The sequence below is a fragment of the Gopherus evgoodei genome, chromosome 3, assembly GCF_007399415.2.
Source record: "Gopherus evgoodei ecotype Sinaloan lineage chromosome 3, rGopEvg1_v1.p, whole genome shotgun sequence".
Taxonomy (NCBI): domain Eukaryota; kingdom Metazoa; phylum Chordata; order Testudines; family Testudinidae; genus Gopherus; species Gopherus evgoodei.
Window position 1 is genome coordinate 32,707,052 of NC_044324.1, and position 23,877 is coordinate 32,730,928.

At 42.0% G+C, this 23,877-nt stretch overlaps 1 protein-coding gene across 1 annotated transcript; it reads left to right on the top strand.

The window, feature by feature from the left end:
• The first annotated feature begins 4,040 nt into the window (after positions 1–4,040).
• LOC115647686 (zona pellucida sperm-binding protein 2-like) lies at positions 4,041–20,844 on the top strand. Its single transcript, XM_030554377.1, has 21 exons — positions 4,041–4,063; positions 4,337–4,389; positions 7,610–7,702; positions 8,637–8,764; positions 9,454–9,597; positions 10,226–10,306; positions 11,044–11,211; positions 11,280–11,376; positions 11,512–11,735; positions 12,340–12,493; positions 12,569–12,777; positions 12,881–12,998; positions 13,104–13,309; positions 15,728–15,842; positions 15,984–16,153; positions 17,344–17,417; positions 17,503–17,630; positions 18,368–18,557; positions 20,046–20,187; positions 20,408–20,596; positions 20,731–20,844. The coding sequence occupies exons 1-21, from the start codon at positions 4,041–4,043 to the stop codon at positions 20,842–20,844; spliced, it is 2,820 nt and encodes a 939-aa protein (XP_030410237.1).
• The last annotated feature ends 3,033 nt before the right edge of the window (positions 20,845–23,877 follow it).

The following is a 23,877-nucleotide window of genomic DNA, read 5'->3' on the forward strand; positions in this document are numbered from 1 at the left end:
CAATGTTGTGAATGGTTTCAGAGTAGTAGCAGTGTTCATCTGTATCCGCAAAAAGAACAGGAGTACCTGTGGCACCGTAGAGACTCAAGAGTACTCCTGTTCTTAATGTTATGAATGTCTTCTATCCCAAACCCTGTCACCAGGCACAAAAATAACTTATCCCAAGCAGAGTGTTGATCCCTAAAGGAAAAAGAGCCAAATACTCTAAGAAGTCTAGTAGGAAGTGTTACAGTTCAGAGCAACTGCACCTGTATTCTCTCTCTGTGGTTCCTTAAGGGCACCCACTCTATGCTTTTGGCTCCTCAGCCACCACCTCTCTTGGACAGAAACCCATGTCTCTCCTCTCCTCACTGGGATTTTTCTAGGCTGCACAGTTCCTTGTCTATATTGTGATATCCCTAGCAAGCCAGACTGCTTAAACAGGACTGCCCCTTGTCCACTTTGCTTTATCTAGAGATTATGAACAGCTGTAATTACCAGTAGTTACAAGTTATCACACCGCTATTTATAAGCAAGCACAGTTATTCTTAAGGTGAAAACACTACAGAGAAAGCATATTAAAAAAAAAAAACCTACATGCATGCTAAAAAGCTTACCAGAGGCCACCCCAGCCTCAAACTCTGGTAGGTGTTAGTGCTTCAGAACCCAATAACTGGGTTTTCCTCATGGATACAAACTAATAACTCTCTCAGATTCAGAACTAGAACACCTGTGAATATGTTATTCTTTCTTTACACAGCTCAGGCCTTTGATCTTAAAACCCTGGGAACAAATAATCAGCTAATAATGGTCCTCTCCTCAAGGCATAGCTTCACAGGCTGGATTTTTGCACAACCAAAGATGGGAATTTGCATTTGTTTCCCCCAAGAGATTCCCCAGGAAGACTACATGACTTTGTTTGTCCCAAGTCCACTTCTGACTGCCACACTGTTCAGTAAAGTCATCTGAAGTTTGTAACATATCCTGGGTTCACCTCCTCCCCTATACAGATATTGCATACAGTCCTGGCCCACAATAATACATAAACGTTCATTTAATACAATGGACTCCATAGATATTGCAGGAAAATGCCATATTTGTCACAGGGAGTTAATTCTGCCTATTGATTTCACATGAAAGCTGATCCGATACTGTGGTGATGATCCGATATTATGGTGATGGGCATCAATATAAAACCTTAAGAGAGAGAGAAAAAAAGATAAGCAATAATTTAAACTTCATAATCAGGAACTCCATGTCATCCAAGCGCTGTTCTGTCTTTTGAAAACTACTGTGAAATGTATTAGAGTAAGCAGTTTCTTCAGGCAACGTTGCGTGCTATTCAAGGGTTCTGCATCCTAAGATTCCCAGAACATTTTAATCTCAATGTACAAGCATAACTCCCATTATAATTATTAGGATTCACATGCCGAGACTAGAATTTTGCTCCTTTATGCTACACAACATTTGTGCCTTCTGTGACCTATGCCAATGGGTAGAGCCCTGCAAATCTGCAGATATTCATCCACTATATATCCGTGTATATCCACAGATCAGATGCTGATATCCACAGACCATGTTTGCAGATTTCGGATGGATGCAAATCAAAATTTTGTATCTAGAGCCCTACAAATCTGTAGTTATTTGCTTTATATCCATGGATATCTGCATCCACACGTGGATATCTGTGGACCATGTTTGCAGATCACAGACTGGATGCAGATACAAATTTTATATCTGTGCAGAGCTCTATTTCTGGGGTGAATTCCTGGCTCAGAGACTCCTAGTCTCTATGAGACTTGCTCATCAGTTCAGAGGAAACTTTGCCAGGCTGTGAAAGCTGGCACTAGGTAAAATAATTGCTTAATACCCACTATGTCCCTATCCCTGCAGGACTGGCAATGCTGAGCTTCTCATTTATCTAGGTAAGGAATAAGAGATTATCTACAAAATTGGCCTGATTCTGTGGTCTGCCTGGCCAGAGCTGGTAGCCTTCTATTCTTGTAACATTTGTATCTAAGGCAAAGATAAAGACTAAGTCTACACTTACAGCTGCAGGTGTGATTCCCAGCTCAGGTAGGCATACCAGTGCTAGCTCTCATCAAGCTAACACTAAAATGTGGAGACTTGGTAGCAGTGAGTGGAGGCATAGGCTAGCAGTTCCAAGTACATACCCGGGGGTCCTGAAGAGTTTGTACTCAGGGTTACTAGCCCATGTTGCTACTCAGCTACATTACTATTTTTAGCATACTACTTTGATGAGGGCTAGAGTGAGTATGTCTACTCGGGCTGGGAATCACACAGCCTGTGCTAGCTGTAGACATAGCCAGAGTGCTGCAGAAGCAGGTCGTGGGATAGATTTTACCCTTGACAGTGTATATAGCAGCCATAATCCCTGAATATAAGGATTTTATAATGGAAATCTTGGAAGATAAGGCCCCAATTAGCTCTTTTATAATACGTTTATATTAAAAAATGGACTCACATTGTTATTGACTTGAATTTTATAGTGTCTTTCGCTCTTTAGCTACTCCAGAGTGCTTTGCTAAATAATGAGTTTGATCCTGATAGCACCGTGACTGCGTAACAAAAGTAGTCAGGGGTCATTGTGAACTCAGTAATATCTCAGACTGTGTGAGCTGACAGATCCTGCTTTTTGTACAAACCCTTTGAAAATATAGGCCACTGTCTCTATAGCAATTAGGGTAGGCTTAAAATTGTTTGGCAAAAGTGTCTAAACCTGAACCTCTCTCCCCTCCCCACCCACCTCCCAAAAACAACTTTTTTGAAAGGGAAATATTTTTAAAATCCTGATTTAAAATAAACAAAGTTAACTGCAGCCTTTATGAGCTGTTTTCAGCTTCTATACTTTTTTTTCCTGCAAATTGTAATGTCATGTTGTTCTCAGTACATTCAAAGGTAATACAGACCTAATTCACAAAATAGAAAGCAGATAAAGTAAGGAGGGTGTTAATAGAAATTCAGATCTTGCAAATACTAGGAGCAGAACTGGGTGAATTTTTTTGCATGAATAGTTTATTTGCCAAAAAAAATTAAATTTCAGTCTACCTGGAACTATTTACATATTTGACCTGGATGCCATTCACAAAACAGGAGAAGGTAATAGTACCCTCTTTATAATTTTTAGGCTAAGGCACTCATCTGGAAGAGACCGATTTTATTCTCCCTTCTGGGGGAAAGGATTTGAACATAGGTCTCCAACTTCATAAGACAATGCCCCAAACCACTGAGCAATGAAATCTCCCACAACAGGACATTTTCATTCTCTCCTGTTGAAGCTGTTTCACTTTGTACAAGTGATGAAATACTCATTGGCTCAGGAACTCATTGGCATTCACCTGCTAAGTGAATAGTCTAACCACTACACTATACAGTCATTCTCACTTGTCTGGCCACAGACTAGTCAAGTATTTATACAAAGTAGAACAGCTTCAGCAGGAGAGATTCTGGGAGCCCCTCACACACCTCCATGCCAGAATATCCTATAGACCAGCAGTTAAAGCACATACCTCTGATATGAGACTTTAGTTTCATCTGACTCAAAACAGGCATTGTTGATTCACTGAAAATTCTTCAAAATTTTCTGATTCTGTTTGACTCAAACTAATTTTTTTCCTAATGTTTTGAAATTGCCAGCTCTAACTAGGAGATACACTTGGAGGAAAGTAACTCAAGGCTAGTGGTCTTCAAACCACCTCTCTTTGGAGTTTACTAATTATCTCATTGTCTCTAACAGCCTCATCAGCATTACTCAGGAACTGGCAAAAATCACCTCTGAAGGAATACAGAAAATAATATAATTAATTAAAGTGAATTACTAGGTGAATTGAATTATAGGTATATGATTGGGGAAGCAGCTGCAAATGATTTGCATGAGCATAAAAATGGAGTCTTGGGTTTTCTTTCTATTGTGAATCCAAAGCCTTGAAAACACAGTTTGGGGGTTTAACACTATAGGCTAGCTCAGGATTCTCAAACTTTTGGTCTGCTTGTCATTACAGGAGAAAAGAGGCTACAGCTGGTAGCTGCTCTAAAGGGCAATGGTGCCAAACCTTGTGTTGAGGTGAGTGTTTGTGGTGTTTCTGTGGATTATGATTCTCCCTCTGGAGTGCAGGCTGTGGTAGTCTCATAACTGTCTCCCAAATTCTTAAAAGTAAAGGAGAATGAGCCTGTATGCCCCTAAGGAGGAGACTTGGACTTTCAAGGTCTAGCTATATAATCACACCTCTATAAAAGATTTAATTAGAATTAAGCAATGCTGAAATGGAACTTCTTCCAACTAAAGAAACTGCTACCAAGACAATTGTGTATCTGCACATACTTCTTTCTCTTGCAGGTTGTTCCTAATAGGTGTGTTAGCCTCTGAAATATGGACCCAAGACAGGCCAGGTAAATAATTTTGTGAACTGTCTTGAAATGCAGGCAAATAAGTTTCATCCTGCTCTGTAGCTTTCCAATAAGTGGTGATCTGCTCCAGTGTAGTGCTAGGGAAGGCATGTGGCTGCCATAAGTACTGGCCAGGTGTGTGGTGGTTCTACTTGTTGCCTACTGAGACAGGAGACTCTTGCGCTCTAACTGTGAACTTATGCTTTGCGATTAGAGTACTTAATACTGTCACATACACATGTACACTCGAGAAGTGCACATCCCAAATAACTCTTCTAAGGATACGGCTACACCTAGAGGTCTGTGAGGCCCAGCTCAAGACATACTTGTACTAGCTCTGATCAAACTACAGCACTAAACAATGTAGTTGCAGCAATGTGAGAAGTTAGATGCTGTAAGTACCTAGCCTCTCTGATCCAGTGTTTTCTCAAGCTGGGGATTGCATCTCTAGCATGATCCTCAAAATACCCTTCCCAAGTATCTTTTGCTGTGGGGTCAAAGCAGTAGTCCTGCTCTGAGCATTCCTAATGGATCAGACTCCCTTTAACCTTAGAAATGGTGCCTCCCTCATTAGAGTCTTGAACATGGGAATTGAGCCTGGGTCTTCTCCCTTGGCCCTGTATGCCCCCCCCTGCATTGAGGTGAGTGGGTGAGAGGACTCAAACAGGGTCTCCACCTCTTAAGTACTCTAACAATTGGGTTATAAGAATCTCATGTGGGGCTTCCTCAACTTCTCCAAGTGAAGCTGTTTCACTTTAGATAAAGTCGCCTACTCAAGTGACTTTATCTAAAGTGAAACAGCTTCACTTGGAGAAGTTAAGAATCTTATAACCCAAGTACCTGCATTACTAGAGTGTAGTCATATATATTCTCTCTCTCTAGCATCACAATTCCCTGTGTCTTTCTGACAAGTGGTAAGACCACTCAGACAAGACCCTTCTAATGCCTCTGCCTTAGAAACACTTATTCCTGTAGCTCTGCATATGAATAGTCCCTGACTTTTGGGGAATTAACTTCTCCCTACTGTTACTCCCACCTCCTTGTCAAATGTCTGTAATGGGCCACTCTCTTGCCACTTCAAAAGTTACTTTTCTGTTAACTGATTTCTCATTAGTCTGACCTTACACTTGGTAAAGCAACCCCCATCCTTTCATGTATTTATATCTGCTTCTGTATTTTGTTTTGTTTTTTGTTCCCCACTTCATGCATCTGAAATGGGCTTTAGCCCACAAAAGCTTATGCCCAAATAAATTTGTTAGTCTAAGATGCCACAAGGACTCATCACTTGCTGATACAGACTAACATAGCAACCACTCTGAAACCTGTGTATGTAAAGTGATTCCCATGAAAGGACTCAGTCCCACAGACTCTAACTTACAATTGGTTTGCTTCTAAAACTCCTCCTGGAGAGCAGTGACTCCGTACATTAGATATTCAGCTCAAGGCAGCAACTGAGAGCCTTCTGTTCTCAAACTGTTAGTTGTGTGGTGGTTTGTTTTTTTTGTTGTTGTTTAATTTTCTCAAGCTAGGATTGTTACTTTTCTCAAGCTAGGATTGTTACTAATTTGCAGGCTGATAATAGATCACCCCAGTCCCAAGTCACTTCAAAATGTCCCCTGTGGTATTGAGCCCCTCATTACTGAATACCCGCTCCCCCAGAAATCCCAGATCCTCTATTCACAAAAGCAGTTTACCAGTCTTACTCTAGATCACTGCTCCTGTACTATGCACAGCACTTGAGCTCAGCTATTTTTAAAAAAAGAAATCTAAGAGTAGAGTCAAATATTATGACTTTGCATGGTTAAATATAAAAACATTCTTGCACCTGAACTTAACTGACAAGTTCTCACACAGGTTTCAGAGTAGCAGCTGTATTAATCTGTATCCACAAAAAGAACTTGAGTACTTGTGACACCTTTAGACTAACAAATTTTCAGCATAAGCTTTCATGGGCTACAGCTCACTACTTTGGAGCTATGCATCCAAACGAAGTGAGCTGTAGCCCATGAAAGCTTATGCTGAAAATTTGTTAGTCTAAAGGTGCCACAAGTACTCAAGTTCTCACACACCTAGTCTAGTGTAGGTGACAGGACTGGTTCCAGCTTTTTTTTTTTTGCCACCTCAGACAGGGCTGGCTTTATGAACTGTGGGGCCCAATTCAAATACCTGGCAGTGGTCTGGGCTTTGGTAGCACTTTGGGGTGGGGGGTTCCCACTCTAGGTGTTCTGAAGGACTCCTCGCTGCTGAAGACCTGGATCTCTGCCCCCCTCCCCCACACACAGGTGCTGGGTGAATGTCTTTTAAAAAAGACCAAGTGCCTAAAGTGTGGGGCTTGGTTCCTGGGAATTTGCCTAAAGCTGGCCCTGGTCTCAAGTGGCCCTGGTTTCAAGTGGCCTGCCCTCCTTCCCTCCCCCATCTCCCAAAAAAAGCCATGATCAGCAGCTCTACTGCACTACTTCATTCTTTGGCAGCAATTCAGCAGCTGGTCCTTCCCTCCAAGAGGGACCGAGGGACCCACTGCCAAAGACCTGGACATGCCACCCCTTTCTGTTGGCTGCCCCAAGCACCTGCTTCTGGGGCTGGTGTCTGGATCTGGTCCTGGTTGCTGACTAAGCCTGGCTGAGATCTTTAATGAAGCAAATCATTGTTTGTTCCTAGGTGAAGATGACAATATTCTTTCTACAATCTCAAATATGCTAGAACAGACACAATAATCTCAAAATAAGTTTCCCTTCCCCTGCTGTTCATGTTAAATTCTGGCAGAGACTTCATTAGCATTCTAATCCAAATAGAGATTATCTCCATGGTGGACCGTTGTATATCCCATCACTATCTAAAGAAGTTTCACTCAAGATATGCTACTTTTGAGTGACCTGCTTCTAACTGCAGACTTGAACATAATTTTTAGTGTTTGTACACTTCTTGCAGTGATTACTGAAAGTGTCGCACTGGTCACTAAAGATATTACATGACCCTTTCTGGTGAACCCATGGGATCCATTTACCAGTTGGTCTCAGACCCTTGAGAAAACTCACATGGGTTTATCTAACCTGGTGAAACTACAGGTGGCTATATCCTTAACCATGTACTGATAGAGCTGCTGTTTGACCCCAGAAGTGGCAGCATTTCAGTAGTAGTCTACTCATCAAGAACTGGTCATCTTGCATCCAAGTGACTCCTATGGTGATAGTTACTAATTATTTGTCTTAACATATCTCTACAGGCTCCCTGAGCTCAGAGTGCCTGGGGAGCCTCTTGCGGGTTGCACTGAATGCAGAGTACTTTGAGGACAAATATCTGATCTTCGCTGTTGTTGGTAAGCAGAGCATGGGTCTCAAGGAAAGACTGGGGAAAGTGGGAGGAATAAGAGGCTGTTAAGAGTAATAAGCATTTTCAAAGCTGCATGTCCCATTTATAAATACTTAAACTCTAGGCTATCATGCATTGGGGCATCAAGTCTGTAATACTCCTATACAACACTCCTGGTATCTTTACAATGGGAGACCCAGTGTAGACCACAACAGTATTTAAAGTAACTTCTAATGAGAAGCAAAAGAGAACATTTTGTTAAGTCTAGCTAATCTGATCAGTGACTTTTGTGGGGAAATCATCCATTTGTACCTTTTTATCCACAGATGTCATGGTAACTGTACCTACTCTTTCTACTAAATCTCCAAATGTGGGTTTATTAAGATCACAATTTTAGAACAACTATAGTATGAAATAGGATATTGATGTTCTAGGTAAACACCAAGAACTAAACTCTGCCTTGGTTAGCCTAGTGGTCAAATGATCAAATAGATCCTAGGTTTTCTGGTAATGCATGAATTGGACTACAGGAAGATGGAAGCCACCATGTACCTAACTCAGGCCCATGGTAGCCTAGCAAGTTGCTGACAGCTGACCTTGGGTCACAGCCAGCATAACAGCTGACTGGGGCTGTGGGGGGAGGGGAGGGCAAGAAGAAGTTAAGGCACTAATCTTATAGTTTGTGATTCAGTGCTACAGATATTAAAGGGGAATGTGGGTCTGATTATGATGGTAATCGGCTACAGTTAATGGTCTTCAAAGTGTGACACCAAAGCAATGGTCATTGTAAAAGTCTACAAAAGGGATTATTGTACAGTATAACCTTGGAATGACTCTCTGAGATGAACTGATAACTCTGCATGCTAATGTCCAAGAAAACACTCGCTGACCTTGAGTGTAGCTTGAAGGTCTGACAGCTATATTCCAATACCTTTTCACAGACCAGTTTGGCACAGCCCAGGAGATTGATGAGACCCTGGCAGCACAGTGTGGCTATACAATAGAGTATAATTATTGGGGTAACATTGAATTCCGTGCTTCCATTATAAGCTGCTACACTCATATTGAGGTAAGCCTACTGTATCTAACATGCCCTACTCTTGTACTTTAGTTATAAAATCTGTCCTTAACATAGAAGTTATGACTTCAGATGAGTTGTGCAAAGACTGTAATGTAGCAATATGTTGCATGTCTACTAACTAGTGCCACTTAGAGAACACTGCCTAGCATCCCCAGAGGTCTTTCCCAGGCATCTGGGTATTTTGTGGTAGAAACATCAGTGTCTACAACAAAACTCATTCTAATGTGCTAACATAAGAATGAAGACCATCTAATTGCCACAGAAGAAACATTACCCCTCCAATAGATGAACAGATGGATATCTGCTGCTAGCAGGGCAGATATCCATCTTTCTCTGCAACCTGATATCTGACTAGCTATGTAATTCATCATCTAACTAGGACCTCTCCCTCTGCAACTTCAGGCACTTGTTTTTATAACAGAGTTCCTATTGGAAAGGGGCAAGGACTTTGAATCCTCTCTCAAATATTTTAGACTTGTATTGGGGAGACATGGAAAATAACTTTCAAGTGCTGCACTCATCTAGTCTCTCTCGACACAGATGACTTGGTTGTAATGCTTAAACACTTCATTATGGGGCAGTATTTGCATCACTAGTTAGGGATGAGCAAATAAGAGGGAGACCTGTTTGGGCGCACTAATCAGTATCTTGTAAGAGCTGTTGCTGTGTCTCTGCAGAGTGATGTGTACACAGTAACTGTGCAAATCCAAGCAGCTACTAATCCTGATATGAAAAATGCTCTAACTCACTTGAAGACTGTGAGTTGCCCTTACAGTCCATGGCATCCAAGAGAGTTAGTATGTGAAACTAACTACATGGAGGTAAGATCCCAAGCATTGATCTTCCATGGGGAAGGGGGGAACTTGTAAAGAAGCCCTCTAGATAGGATGGGATCCCAAACACTTGGTAACTAAAGACTTATAAGCAGAATACACTGCATGTGGAATAGGATTCAAATAGTCCAGGGACCACCTGAAAATAAGACTCTTTTAATCCAATAAATTAATGAGTATTGCCTAAATAACACTTTCTAGGAAGTTAAGCAATCAAATGTTGCACTTTGTCAACGTTTTAATGTCAAAAAATAGGTTAAAGCCAAATAGTGGATCAAATGAGTATCCAGGAGAAGAACTCAAAGTATGGGAGTCCATCCTTAAACTGCTCTACTCTTTGTCAAGAGAACAACTTCCTAACTGGAAATGTGAAACCTGAGAAGTAGGTGCACTGGATAGACTAAAATGAAAAGGGTACAATCAAATGGTGGAATGCAGAGAAGCCAAACAGCCTCTGTCAATCAGCCTTTAATAAACTGTTTGGTAGGTCAAGCAACAAACTTCAGACCCCTAAATTACTCCCAGCCAGGGGAATGTCCACTAACTAATGTTACTAACATAGTGGGATCAGGAGACTAGAACTTGGTGTCACTAATGATGGATGTTCCTTTGCAAGGTGTCTGTCAGGAGGAATGTTCCACAGATAACAGACTTGCTCCAAGATGAACCTGAGGACTGGGCTCTAGCCTTTCCAGAGGTAAGCTTAGATGCTAGCATTGTTACTCCTGGCTCAATGTCTCTTTCTATTTACAACTATTCCAGCAATATATTGAAAGAATGCGCTGAGGATTCAGCCTCCAAAAAACTATAGGAAGAGAACAGAACTCCTGGACTGAAGGATACAGATAGGGAGACATATCCCAGCTTCCTGGTAACAGATGTAGAGCAACAGGACAAGGGAAGGAAAGATAGGAATAGCCTCTCAAATGAGATGGCTGGTATCACTACCTCAGTAGCATCTTGAGGTCAGTGCACCATCATACCAGCTCCTAATAAAGACCACCTATAATCCAAAATTATAATCCATGAGTAGATTATATAACTGGTGGATAGGGAGCACAAGGAAACCATGAGCTGGCCAGTTTGAAAAACAAGTTAGTGAACCACAGAAGAAACAACTGCTTAACTGTTGGGTTTTTATAGAGACCGGATGGGTGAGAATCTTTATTGGATCAATTTCTGAAGCTTGGTCCAATAAGACATTATCTCATCCACCTTCTCTCTTAATCCTAGGATTGACACAGCTACAACACTAGGTTTATAGGCACCCTAGCAGAGGGTGTACTGTCTTTCCAGGACCGCAAGATCAGCTTTTTGATGCTGAGGAGGGGAATACAAAGGCACTCAGATGAAGTCTCAATTTCACTCCAAGTGAACTGTGAGTGAGGGGGGAAAAAAACACATGACAACTTTTGAGCTGTTTGTCTCCCTCAGGCAACAGCTGGGGCAGTGTCTATTTGGCAAGTAGTATTTCACCTGCCCACTGGAAGGAAGGCTCTGTTAGCGAGTGATGCTCAGGATGCTGGCTATGGACTCAATACAACGGACACTAGGATTTTGCTGAGAGCTCCATACAATGCTCCAGAAGCACAGCTAGTCAAGGTTGGTGCACTCCTTTACCATCTGTGTGCTCAGTCTCTGCACAGCTCTAACAGCATCTACTCTTGCAGGTTCGAGGAGTGACATTCTCTGCAGTGAGAGCAAGTACATTCTACAAGCAACGATGGATGATCTTGATGGTAGATACTGCTGTGGCCTGCCCTGTAGGTGAGACTTAGTATCTCTTTAAATCTAATGCTAAACACTCAAGTATCTTGATGTGATGAGACATGCCTAGTTGCTAACTCCCGAAGTACTGCTCTTGATAATAATGGATGTGCCTAATATTCTTTCTAAATTAAGATGGGATGGATTATACAGATGACACAATTGTATGGACCATTCCAAAAAGCCTCCAAACTCTCTCTGCTGGGTCAACTAGCTTCAATGATCTCCTTGTTGAAATTGGTGTGAATCTACACAAACTTTCTGCCAGAGAAATTGCTTCCAGGAAATATGTGCTATCAAACAATACAGATGAAATTACCATCCAGATGCCCATAGGTGCAGAAGGTGGTTATTACAAGGTTAGTGGATGCCTGTCAGGTCTGAGCTACAAGCAGAAGGCTAACAACTGGTAGGGAGGATTCCCCATTCAGCTACATAAAGCCAATGTGAGTGGCAAAGGGGATTTTAGGGGAGGGGGTGTTTATGCCCCCACTTTTCAATTCTCCACATAAGAACACTGACCAGGGAGCTCTCAGTACTGCACCTGATAAGATTAGCTCTTCCAATTGGCCATGGCTGTCTCATATCAATGAGGGTTGAACCCATAAGGTTCTCCATTTGTCACTTAATGACCTTTGAGAGACACTTCCCTCCTCACTTGTGGAGAAGGTCTCTGATCTGAGGGGACTAAACTTGGAAGAGCAAAGCTGGCAGGGGAGAGGACAGGAATATGGATTAAGCAGTTTGGAGCTGAGAAGCACCTGCCTCCTTGTGATTTCTGCTCCTGTACAGAACTTCCCAGAATAGCAGGATAATGCAACTGCAACTTAGTTTGCTCCTGTTGGCACAAGTAAATGGCTTTTGTCAGTTCACCTTTAGTGCTCCAGAAACTACCTATTGCAGGCAACTCTCAACTGTCTGGGTATTAACATAATATACTGAACCTACAACTTGATCTTTCAGACCCATGTGAGTGAGGGACAGCATGGGACAAAATACTACATTAATATGTTTCTGGAACATCAGTGGGAAGACAACAGGTGGGGAGTGACCAAGCATACCATCATCAAGAAAATAGAAACTCCATTTAAACTTGTACCGCCCACCATAACAAACAGTAAGTAACTGAATGAACTCTAAGCTCGCACATCATTTTTTAGCAAAGACCTAATGCCACACCACTTCTTCCTAGATACCAACTCCAGCATTAGGTTGGTCAATGTGACTGTGGGAACATTCCTCCCAGATGTGGAATTGGTGAACTTGACCATAGATGATACAACTGTAACTGTTCCTGAAGCCCTTCAGCATGGATACAAAGTCTATGAGACTAGATACCCTAATGGAAGCAAAGGCTATGTAATGGAAACACCATTTGATGTGCCTAGCATTAAGAAAGAGGTATCTGTTTTAGTACCTAATGCACAGGTTGTTACACTCTATTGCTTGGAGTTTCTAAATGTGACTTGCTGCTGTGTCTCTCTCTCCCTCCCTCCCCTCCCAGTACTTAACAGAGGACACTAGACTCTATACGCTGAATGTTACACTTGGATTCATAGTACAGCCAGCACATGAGACCTTCACTGTTCCAGTCATAATAATCTATCCTGTCAAGGATGCAGGTAACAAGGGGAGGCTGTGACTGTTAATCTGAGTTGCACCATAAGACAAAGTCAATAGAGTTCCCTTGTGCATGGAATACTAGTATGATCACCTCTCTGTTACAGTGTTGCCTAGTGCAAGAGGATTCTGTGATGATGAAAACCTCTATCTAACAGTCGTTCGTGGCAATGTGGATCAAAACTGGCAGCCCTTCATTTCAAACCTGAGCCTATCACCAGATGCTGCTCAGAAGCACAGCTATGGACTGGATGACAATGGCACCCACTTAACAATTTGTGTTCCTCTCTATGCACCTCATGTACTATATGAGGTAATGATAAATGTGCATGGTGTCCAGCCCTCTAACTGGTGGGAGGAGAGCTAGAATTCCAGAATCTTTCAGTAGGAAGGAGGGGGAAACGCTTCCAGCAAGCAATGTAGGGGTAGTCTCCTCAAAGGACTTAAGCTCAGCATTCCAATGTTGGGCTAAAGTCTCTTGGCTCAGGGGTACACAGGTCTTCCAGGGGTTCATGCATTCCTCTAGATGCCTAGTTTTACAACAGGCTACATAAAGCCCTCATGAAGTCAGTACAAAACCATTTCCTAGACCATGACTTGTTTTACACTTTTTAATATACTGTACCCTGAATATAAGCACTACCTATTCCAACTGACTTACAGTGTAGTAAAAATGACCAAGTAATTTAATTTACTAAGTGTACTGCAACGTGTGTGTGTGGGGGGGGGGCAGGGGTTTGGGTAAGCAAGTACTTAAAGTGAAACTTGAGGGTAGATGAGACAAATCTATCTCAGGAGTCTGTTTGGAAAGGTTGAGAGCCACAGTCTGGGAAGTACTGGAAACAAAAGTCCTCAGGAGCCCAGGGTGTGAGATGCTGGTCAAAAGTTCCTGCTCCAGAGTAGGAATTTGAACCTGGATATCTTTCCCGCCCCCATTATTTTACCACAAGGTGGTACTACACCTTCCTTCCAGCTGCCTGAAGGGTCCAATCAGCTACTCCTGCTTTTAAGTAGGTCTATTGGATTGGTCCCTGCAGATAAGACAGAAAGGGAAACATAGTTCATGCCAAAACTTCCATCATAACTGAAATAAGTGCCAAGTAGCTAAGCATTAGGATTTAAGCAGCTTGCTGCTAGTACATGGGCAGAAATTTAGATGCCTACAGGGTTAAGCACCAATTGAACAGGAGGCTTTGAAGGTCTAAATTTTTGGACTTAGAATATCAGGGTTGGAAGGGACCTCCAGGAGGTCTAGTCCAGCTCCCTGGTCAGGGTAAGAGCAAGACCAATCCTCCAACTAAATCCTCGCAGCCAGGGCTTTAAGCCTGACCTTAAACTTCTAAGAGGAGATTCCACCACCTCACTAGGTAACCTATTCCAGTGCTTCACTACCCTCCTAGTGAAATATGTTTAGGTTGGGTGGTGTTTTTCCTAATAGTCTACTCCTTGTTCTGTTCTCAGTGGTAGCACATGACAGTCTAGATCCATCCTCTTTGTAACCCCCTTTCAGGTAATCCATTCATCCAGCCCATGCTTTAACTTGCTGTTAAATACTATGGGAGACTGTGTATTGAAAGCTTTGAAGTCAAGGAATAACACAGTCACTGCTTTCCCCTCATCCAGAGCCAGTTACCACCTCATAGAAGGCAACTTAGGTTAGTAAGGCACAATTTGCCCTTGGTGAATCCATGCTGACTGTTTCTGATAACTCTGCTCTCCTCAATCAATTTTTTTGAGGGCCTGATCATGATTTTTCCTCCCCTCCCCATGACTGAAATGAGGCTGAGTGGCCTGTAGTTCCCCAGATCCTCCTTCCTTTTTTAAAGATGGGCACTACATAAGCATTTTCCCAGTCATCCAGGACTTCCCAATTTGCCATATGATTGCAGACCCATTATCTTTGAAAACTCGTTAGCCAACTCCTTTTTTTTTTTTTTTTTTTTTTTTTTTTTAGCACTCAGACTTGGGTGCCTAAAATTCTCTGCATCTAGCTCAATATGTTGGGCTTTAAACTTGCCATTATTGTGAAATGCCAACCTAATATGGCAGCTGAATCAGAAATGGAACAAATCTTGAGTTACTGTAGCAACTTACCACAGCTGGTGGAACTTCTCATGCCAGAATAAATAAATGCCTGTGGGACACTTGTGCTACACCTTGCACTCCTAACCAAAGATTAGATTTTCTTCCCCCTGCTCCCTCCAACTTCACTCTAGCAAGGTTAATGACATTTGGCATTGTTTAGTGGAGTACTGCTGATTATAAACTTGGTGCAACATGAACCCTTACGAAGAGCTCAGAGGTGGCACTAGAAAGCTTTAGCTGCAGAAGTGGCAAACAGTCAAACACTACTTGAGAAACTTCAAAACTACACAGAATGACTAGGTAGCTTCTCCCTTATTGTCTTGTCTGACCTGACCAAGTCTCTCCTACAAACCTGTCTATATTTTAATTGATAGAGTATCAACCACTAGGCTTGACCAGGTGGGTTAAGCTGGTCCATGGCCTCCAATGCACTGCAGAGCTTGAAATGTGGGGGCAGGGGACAAATGCTTCATCTGGAGAAGTCACATGACTCATGCCAAAGGATAAAACCCTGGTCTCACTGAATGCATCCGTGACAACCAGGCCAAGATTTCACCTTTTTGGCTTTTTAATTGCCATGCCAGGTCAGTTTAAAGCTCACTTGTTAACTCCTATTGATCAGCAATTAACTTGTGATCTCTCCTAGGAGATTCATTCCTCTGGACTAACAGCTTCACTCCATTTAACAATGAAGGATTACACTCATGCTGACATGATAGACTTCTCAATCTCTTGCAGATTTTCACCTAAAGAACTAATAGGTAAACTTTTATTGCCACCCTATATGGAATGATTGACCAAAATGAGCTAGACTGGTAATGCTGGCTCTCTGCAGTATTTGGGTGTGGGGGTAGGAAAGTATGCTGAATGAACACATACAATGGATGTCTGCTTGTCTTCAGACTGCCTGCCAAATGGAACAATGGTTATCACTGCACTAAAGCTAGCAGGAATCGCCGATCTGGATACCAGCTTGTTTGTCTTGAGAGACAAACAATGCAGGCCTGTTACAGTGACTGAGAAGAGTGCCACGTTCATATTCAATGTGAACACCTGTGGAACAAGTAGAAAGGTAAAAACCACGCTGACATGACATCTGAGGCAACCAGGTACAGATGGAAAGAGTCAGAGCTTGTTTTGCAGAACATACCCATGAGATGTTAATAGCTGACTTTCCAGAACCAGTAGTACCTTCTTTAGGTGGTCCTAACTATGATCTTGACCTGTCCCACCTACTACATTCTCTGGCTCATCAGGTGCCTCCTCAACACTTTGAAGCCTTCTGGCTAACACTGAAGGCTACGTTGTACCTAGTTACAAAAGTTTTGATATGATGTCAAGTATTGAAGGGGGGGGGAGTTGCCATGTTAGTCTGAATCTGTAAAAGCAGCAAGGAATCTTGTGGCACCTTACAGACTAACAGACATTTTGGAGCATGAGCTTTCATGGCTGAATATTCACTTAGTCAGATGCATGTAGTGGAAATTTCCAGGGGCAGGTGTATATATAAGCAAGAAGCAAGCTAGAGATAACAAGGTTAGCTCAATCAGGGAGGATGAGGCCCTGTTCTAGCAGCTGAGGAGGTGTGAAAACTAAGAGGAGAAACTGGTTTTGTAGTTGACAAGCCATTCAGTCTTTAATCCTGAGCTGATGGTGCAGCCATCCTAAACTCATGATATCAAATTTGACACCATCTGACCAACAAAACATGTGTGTCGGTCTTTCAGAGGCCGGTGTTGCTACCACTTCTATTGTAGTAGTGGTCCAATGGCAGAAGCAGGATTAATGGAAGGGATCCATTGGAGAAACACAGGCTGCTTCCTGCACCAAAGATGACCATCTATAAATTACATAAGAGTAAGGTTTGGATGGATTACTGGGTAATGTAGCTCAATTACTTGAGGAACATCAGGCAACTTTTAATGCAACATGCTTCATACAGAATATGGTAGTTCAGTTACTGCTTTCATTGGGCACAGGACACCCTGTCATTGCACAGCATGACACCCTGGACTTACTGGTTTTAGTGTTGCCAGTAGTCAAACAGGATAAATGTGCACACTGACCAATAATCTCTCTGGGGGTTGAAGAAAAGGACATTGTTCTAATACTAGGTCTTGGCTGAGTGCAGGTAATTATTCACTTTTGCCTCCATAGCTAATGTGTAACTAAAATAGCTGTTGCAGCACTTGGGTACCTCCTAGCAACCTAAAACTTGCTTTTGGTGTTAATAGTCTCCAGCTAAATACCTGGTTCTTTCAGTTTGAGGACACCATTATGACCTATGAAAATGAGGTCTCCTACTTCAGACCTGGCAGTATCACACCAATATACCAGTAAGTACTGCTGTACAGATAGAAGGGGAAGGGTTGTTTCTTAAACAAAGATTATAAGTCTCTAAACTCTACTTCTTACACTCAGACTGAAGTGTGCATGTCAATATATAATAAATGAGACCATCATTGTCCAGTACAGCTCCAGAAACAACCCAGCACCAAGTGTTGAGCCAGGGTTTGGCTCTCTTGCTCTAACCTTGAGGCTGTTCAAAGGTAAGGATGGCCATTCTAAGCAGCCTAAGAGCTGGCTTTTCTAAGGGGGTGGAGAGGGTGGCTATGGGAGTAGTGGGAAGAGATTGACCCTAGGATGCAATTTGCACCACTATTGTCACTGATTGTAGTGGTGGCACAATTCCACCTATCACACCCTCAATTTCTAGTAAGTGCATAGGCACCCTCCCTCTGTCTCTAGAAATGTAGATGCTTCTGGAAGGAAGTCTCTGCACCTTAACATCCTACATCATTAGGACTTGGTACTAAGGGATGGTATTGACAAATGTGAAGTCACAACCAACCCCAAATAAGTTAATCATCCTTTGTAAGGATGGAAACACAAGTGGGCAAGGGAAGATAAATATGAACTATAACTCTGGCCATGCCACTTTTTTTTTAATCAAGGATGGCACTTAGTCCTTGCTCCAAAGTGTTTCTGTAAACAAGCCAGGTGACCCCTCCCTCCCCCCCCCCTTTCCCCAGTATAAAGGCAGCACACTCTTTGTGTAGATCCAGGGAGGGGTCTGATCAGCAAATCCCCCTCCTTTGCCCTGATCACTTCATTTCCTATTCACCAAAGATTGTCCCTTCATACCCATGTGCTCATCCTTAAACTGCTGCTGTAGCAAAATGAGATTGGGTGGGTGAGGACTTGGGTAGGGGGACAAACCATGGCCCTGGAAGAAGGGCTCCTCTAATATATCAAGAAGACTTAGTCTTAATATCACTTCTTCTAGATCAGTCTTATTCAGACTCCTATGTGGAAATAGAGTATCCTGTGGTAAAATACTTAAAAGAGGCACTGTATTTTGAAGTGGAGCTGCTCCATTCTGAAGATCCACAGCTAGAACTGTATCTAGAAGACTGTTGGGCTACTACTTCCCAGGCCAGAGACAGCAGCCCACAGTGGTCTATCATTACAGACAGGTAACAAATAATCCCCTTCCTCCCCTGAGTCTCATACTCCTCTTCCTCTTCTCCCTGCTGCAGTCTGCAGCTGTACTGCTCTAACCTCTCTGCTCCCCCCCCCCACAGTGCTGCCACTGGCTACACTACTTAAACTAGGAGCCTGCCTTCAGTTTTGCTGCACAGTCTGAGTTGGAGTGAGAGGATAAGGAGCATCCCACTCAGGAGTGGGAGCTGTGGCTGCTGCTGTACTAAATAAGCATTCAAGCTCCTGAGTACTCACTTGGTCTCAAAGTACTGACACTGCCCCAGCATACTTGTGGTGGTACTTCTCCCCTTTCTCCTGTCAATGTGCAATGCACCTACTTTCTATAACTTATCCTTTCAAAGTTAACTAAGGATTACAGGGTATTTTGAGTGGCCTGAATAACTTTATTTCTCTTATGCTTAAACTTAATTCTTTGAGGTAGTGAATTCTAAAATACCAAACCTGTCCTGGCTGGCATATTGACTATATTTTATGAATGACAACGCAAGTGTTTAAAAAGTGGTACCATCAAATAACATTCTAGAATGTAAATTTTGTACTCACCTTAGTGTCAATATCAAACCCTCAACTTTACACATTGCAGATGGAGGTTGCTTATTTTCAAATTACATTTTTAGTTATAGATAAACTTATTGTACAAAACCTGCAGTTCCAGTCCATTACTGCCAGTAATGGAGTCAAATGTCAGTGAGTTACTAACACAGGCCAAAATTCCCCTTAAGAACATGCATGATCTCATGTCAAAATGAATTTTTTTTATTCCATTAGAGTGCACAATGGCAGTAACAGTGTCTGAAACAGTAAGTCAACTATTTCTACACTAAAGGTAGGGTACAAAGTACCACCTGCTGTTTCCGATACCTGTTAAGGCTCTAAAACTGATACCTCAAGGCTTGGGATGGAGAGATATTTGATGTATTCTTTCCAATCTAAACTCTGTATAGAAGTTTATAATATGGCTGTAATTCATGTTCCTATGCCTTAATACAGGAATTAAATTGATAGTGCTCCTAAGCTATCTGCACAGAAACTGATCCCAAGGGGCTGTGTAGGCACCTGAAAACTCTAAAGTTGCCCCCTACCAAAATCTGAAATGGCAGCTCCCCTGATTCCCTCCAAGTATTAACCTAAACTAGAGGGGAAAGCCTACTTTTTGGCTCTGAACTAAAACTGTTACTATGACTTTTGAAAGTCATCAGCAGGGACAATGGGGTTCCTACATGATGACTTGACTTGCAGCAGAAATGATGTACAATACAGAGACCCATGGTATTTGTATTGTACAAAGACTGATGGGCACTCTCCACCTGAGAACAAGGACAGACCTGGATATTTGTGGCAGAAATCCTTTACATCCACTATCATTGCTAGCAGTAATCTTTACTCATCTGCTTGATATTGCTATGTTGACACATGTCTTGCTAATCTAAGGCCTCTAACTCTAGTCTTGCTTCTCCAAGCTGTAAAAATGCAGAGGACTCCCATCAAACAATCTTCCACAAAGTGGACAGTGACGCAAGAGTGAAGTTTCCCACTCATCTGAAGAGATTTGAGGTGAAAATGTTCACATTCATGCAAGATGGAAATGCACTACTAGAACAGGTGAGTGGCACTTAAAGGCTAGAGGTGCTAGTCTAAGGAATGAGCCTGGAATGCCTACATAGTACTTAACCTGTCTCTACCCCTAACAAACCTTCCTGGAGGGTATCGGTGACTCTGTAAGGGGAAGGCAAGATGAAAACAAGGAGTGTAACTCTCCAAATCCATGAAGGAAACATTATAGCAACTGCACTTCTTACAACAAGACCTCATTATCTTGTAGATATACTTCCACTGCAGTGTGGTGATATGTGATGCTAGGCGGCCAGCTTCAGATCTTCTTTGTGCAAGGAGATGCATTCCTAGAAAACAGAGGCTTGGTAAGTGGATCAAGAAGTCTAACCTGTGTGCTAGTGATGCACAGGTCTTGCACTCTAATGGAATCTTGATGCAACAAGCTGACATTGACAGTGTATGGCAAACCAAGTATTTAACTACAGATCTAGTATAACTTAGACCTCTGAGGAATGATGCTCATACCTGAAGTCTAACAAACAGCTTTGCTGATGAGCTGGTCAGACTCCTGAAACTAATTTCTCTTTTCAGGTCGCAGTGTTGAGGCATATCATATGCATGGGCATGTGTCTTCTGGAGCAGTACTCTTCAAAAGTAAATGAACTGGATGCTATCATCCCACAAAGTAATGCATTAGGACCCTAACCTCTAACATAGTAGGGTGCTGCTACAGCAACCTGTTTAATTACACTGCCAAACCACTTTTTTAATTTTTCAGCTAAATGAAGACTGACACTTTGAACCTAATCAATCTATATATGCAAAAATTATTAAATGAGAATTAAAGCTGTCTAGACTTGTCTCTAATTCTAAGAATTTAGTTGCAAATGCTGAGCCATAATGCCTTTTTTTTTAATTATCCAAAATCTCTAGTTACTGAACTCTTTTTATCCCTCCCCAGTGTCAACTACTTAATACTTCAATATTAAGTGATGGTTCATAAGACATGTCTAGGTCTAACTAGGAGAAGCTTGGTCATCTTTTGGGTAACTCCACAGGAAGGTACAAAAAAAATCTCACTGTTAAATCTAGTCAACTGATTGGTATTGGAAATCATTTCAGTATCTGACAATTAAATTAGATATGTAATCATGCACAGAGCTCATGGTGGTGGGTCACATCATAAATTAACAAAACAAGACTCGTTCATGCTGCTACTACCGGAAACATTGTCTGACTCAGATTCTCATCTCCTCCACCCCCCGGGCTAACAGCCTCCCCAAAGGCTTTGTTTGATACAGCTGTAGCATAAAATGCTTTAAGAATTTCCCCAAAACAGAATAGCCAACAAGCCTGCTCCCACAATGTCAGTGCCTTTAATCACCTCTCCTCCTAAAACAGTGCTGCTCTGAAGCTAGTCTTAATCACTAGAGCAATCCACAGTGATTCAGAATTCCTGAAATGAGGCTAGGCATGTAGACTAAACATCTAGTCTGCTGTCCCATCTAAAATGACTTCTATTTAGAGATTCTCTAAACTTTTTCCACAGCTCTTACTGTTCAACTTTTTTAGGATCAGTCATGTTGAGCAAAGCTATAACTGGATCCAACTGCCATAGCTTTTCCAAAAAACATGGAAGAAACAACCATGTTTCAGGAGACCATTTGTGGCAATCCTTCACCTTCCTTCCTCTCCCATTGTGCAAACTGCATAGGTTAACCGAAAGGCTCTGCATTTACTTGTACAAGAACATATTGCTGCCTTTCAGGACTGCTGTTAAGATCTAATGGGATGCAAGTTCTTAAATTGTTGTTCAAGAAACTTTAATACCTACGGTAGGGGAGGAACCATCTGTCACGTCACCTGCAAGTTGTGCTTGCTCTAGTAAGCACTTAAAATTAACCACCTAGCCTCCTGCTATAAGTTCCATTAAAATTTAAGTATGGAGGGCTAGTGTAGGAAAATGCAACACTTACTATAAATCATCTTGAACTGAAATTGCACATTAAACTGTAGAATGCTGGCTCTGAATTCAGCCTTCCAGGTGCAGCTTTCTAGAACTGATCTTAGCTACACAGTCTTGTACAACTTGGTTTGTCAGAATCTAGTAGGTACTTTGACAGGATTAAACTAGCTTGGACAACAGCTTGTTGGCAGAAGGTGGCAAACTAAACCTGTCCTCCCTGCCCTATTACCTCTCTCTCTCTCTCCCTTTTTTCCCCTCCCACCCCCATGGCTTATTTTACTTTTACTTCTATAGACTTAATTCTTGAAACAATCCTTGTGCAACTTCTTATAGCTCCTCCCTTTAATCTGAACTACTAGGATGTTCTAGGTTATGTGAGGCTTTGTGCAGTGTATGGGACAAACTTCTGTTAACTTCCACTGATCTAGTCTGACCTAAATCATCTTTGCCATCCTTCTATCTAATAAAGAAGCTATTATATTGTACCCTAGTGTGGAAATGGCTCTTCTAGCAGCTACCTCCCAACTGGTTGCTGCTGAGTTAATGAATTTGGTGCAGAGGCCAAACCAAGATCTTCTTCTTTAAACCATAGTCTGTGCCTTTAACACTCTGGTACTGTGGTGACACTTTCTGGCTAAAAATCTGCTAACATGGCTCTGGTGGCCTGAAATTCATGTCTTCTGCTGACACTTGCAGCCAGCTCTACTTCTAGTACAAGAAGCATTTCAAAGAGATACTACCCACTACCTTGACCCCTTTTGAGATCCTGCAGACCTCATAGGTGGAGAGGTCCTTCAGAGTGATTTCTTACTGGTCAAAAGAAACTAAAATAACTGAGTCCTCCTGAATGAAATGGGGGTACTAAACATGAAGCCTGGAGAGCTATACTGTACCTAATACAAAATGGTATGAGGTAATGCTGGTACTGAGTCTTGTGCTAAGAGCAGATCTCTTAATGCCTTCAGGGACTGAGCATCTGGCCTCCTTTTCAAAGGCTGTCAGCATAGTCTTGGCTTGCAGACACAGTAACTGAACTTACCTAAGTTGTTTTAAACTTAGATTTGTGTTGCTCTACTAAACTAGAGAATTCTCAATTTTAAATTTGATGCTTTTTCTGGCGCGCCCCTCTCATAAGAGGGATAACAATCTTCCAATTCAAAACCAAGAGTCAAAGTACACTTAACTTTCCCTTTAGGAAATGAATCAAAAAGATGGAGCCTAACTTTCTTTTTTTGCTGCAAGGAACAGCTCTAAATAGTGTAACTTGTCTTTAATACTTCCTAACATATTAGGATGACAAAGCTAATTCTAAAAGTCTGTCAGTGGAGACAGTTGGTGACTAGCTAGTTAATTAACTAGAGCTACAGTGTAAAATAGGGCATAATCCTGCTTCTAAATGTTAGCTTTGACTTGCAAGTAAACCATTTTATCTATGCTCAGATCTAGCTCAAAGCAAGTTCTATATGAATACTTATGGTGTTAATTGAAACAGGTAAATATGACAGATGTGCTCATGACTCTCTGATATACCTTGCAGTTGTTCTACCTGCCTATGCAGTCCTGAATAGGCTGTATGACTCTAGGCAGCCCTATAAAGCATTCTCTGCATTTCTCCCTTTCTGCCCTGTCTAAGATCTTAACTGTGCACACAATTATTAGTCTTTAAGGAAAGTTCCATGAGTGATTAAATCAACTATAAACTTGAGTAACAAGTGTGCAGAGGCCTGGTCCTGTTTAGGTGGGACAGATTTATGTGATCTGATCCTTTATCT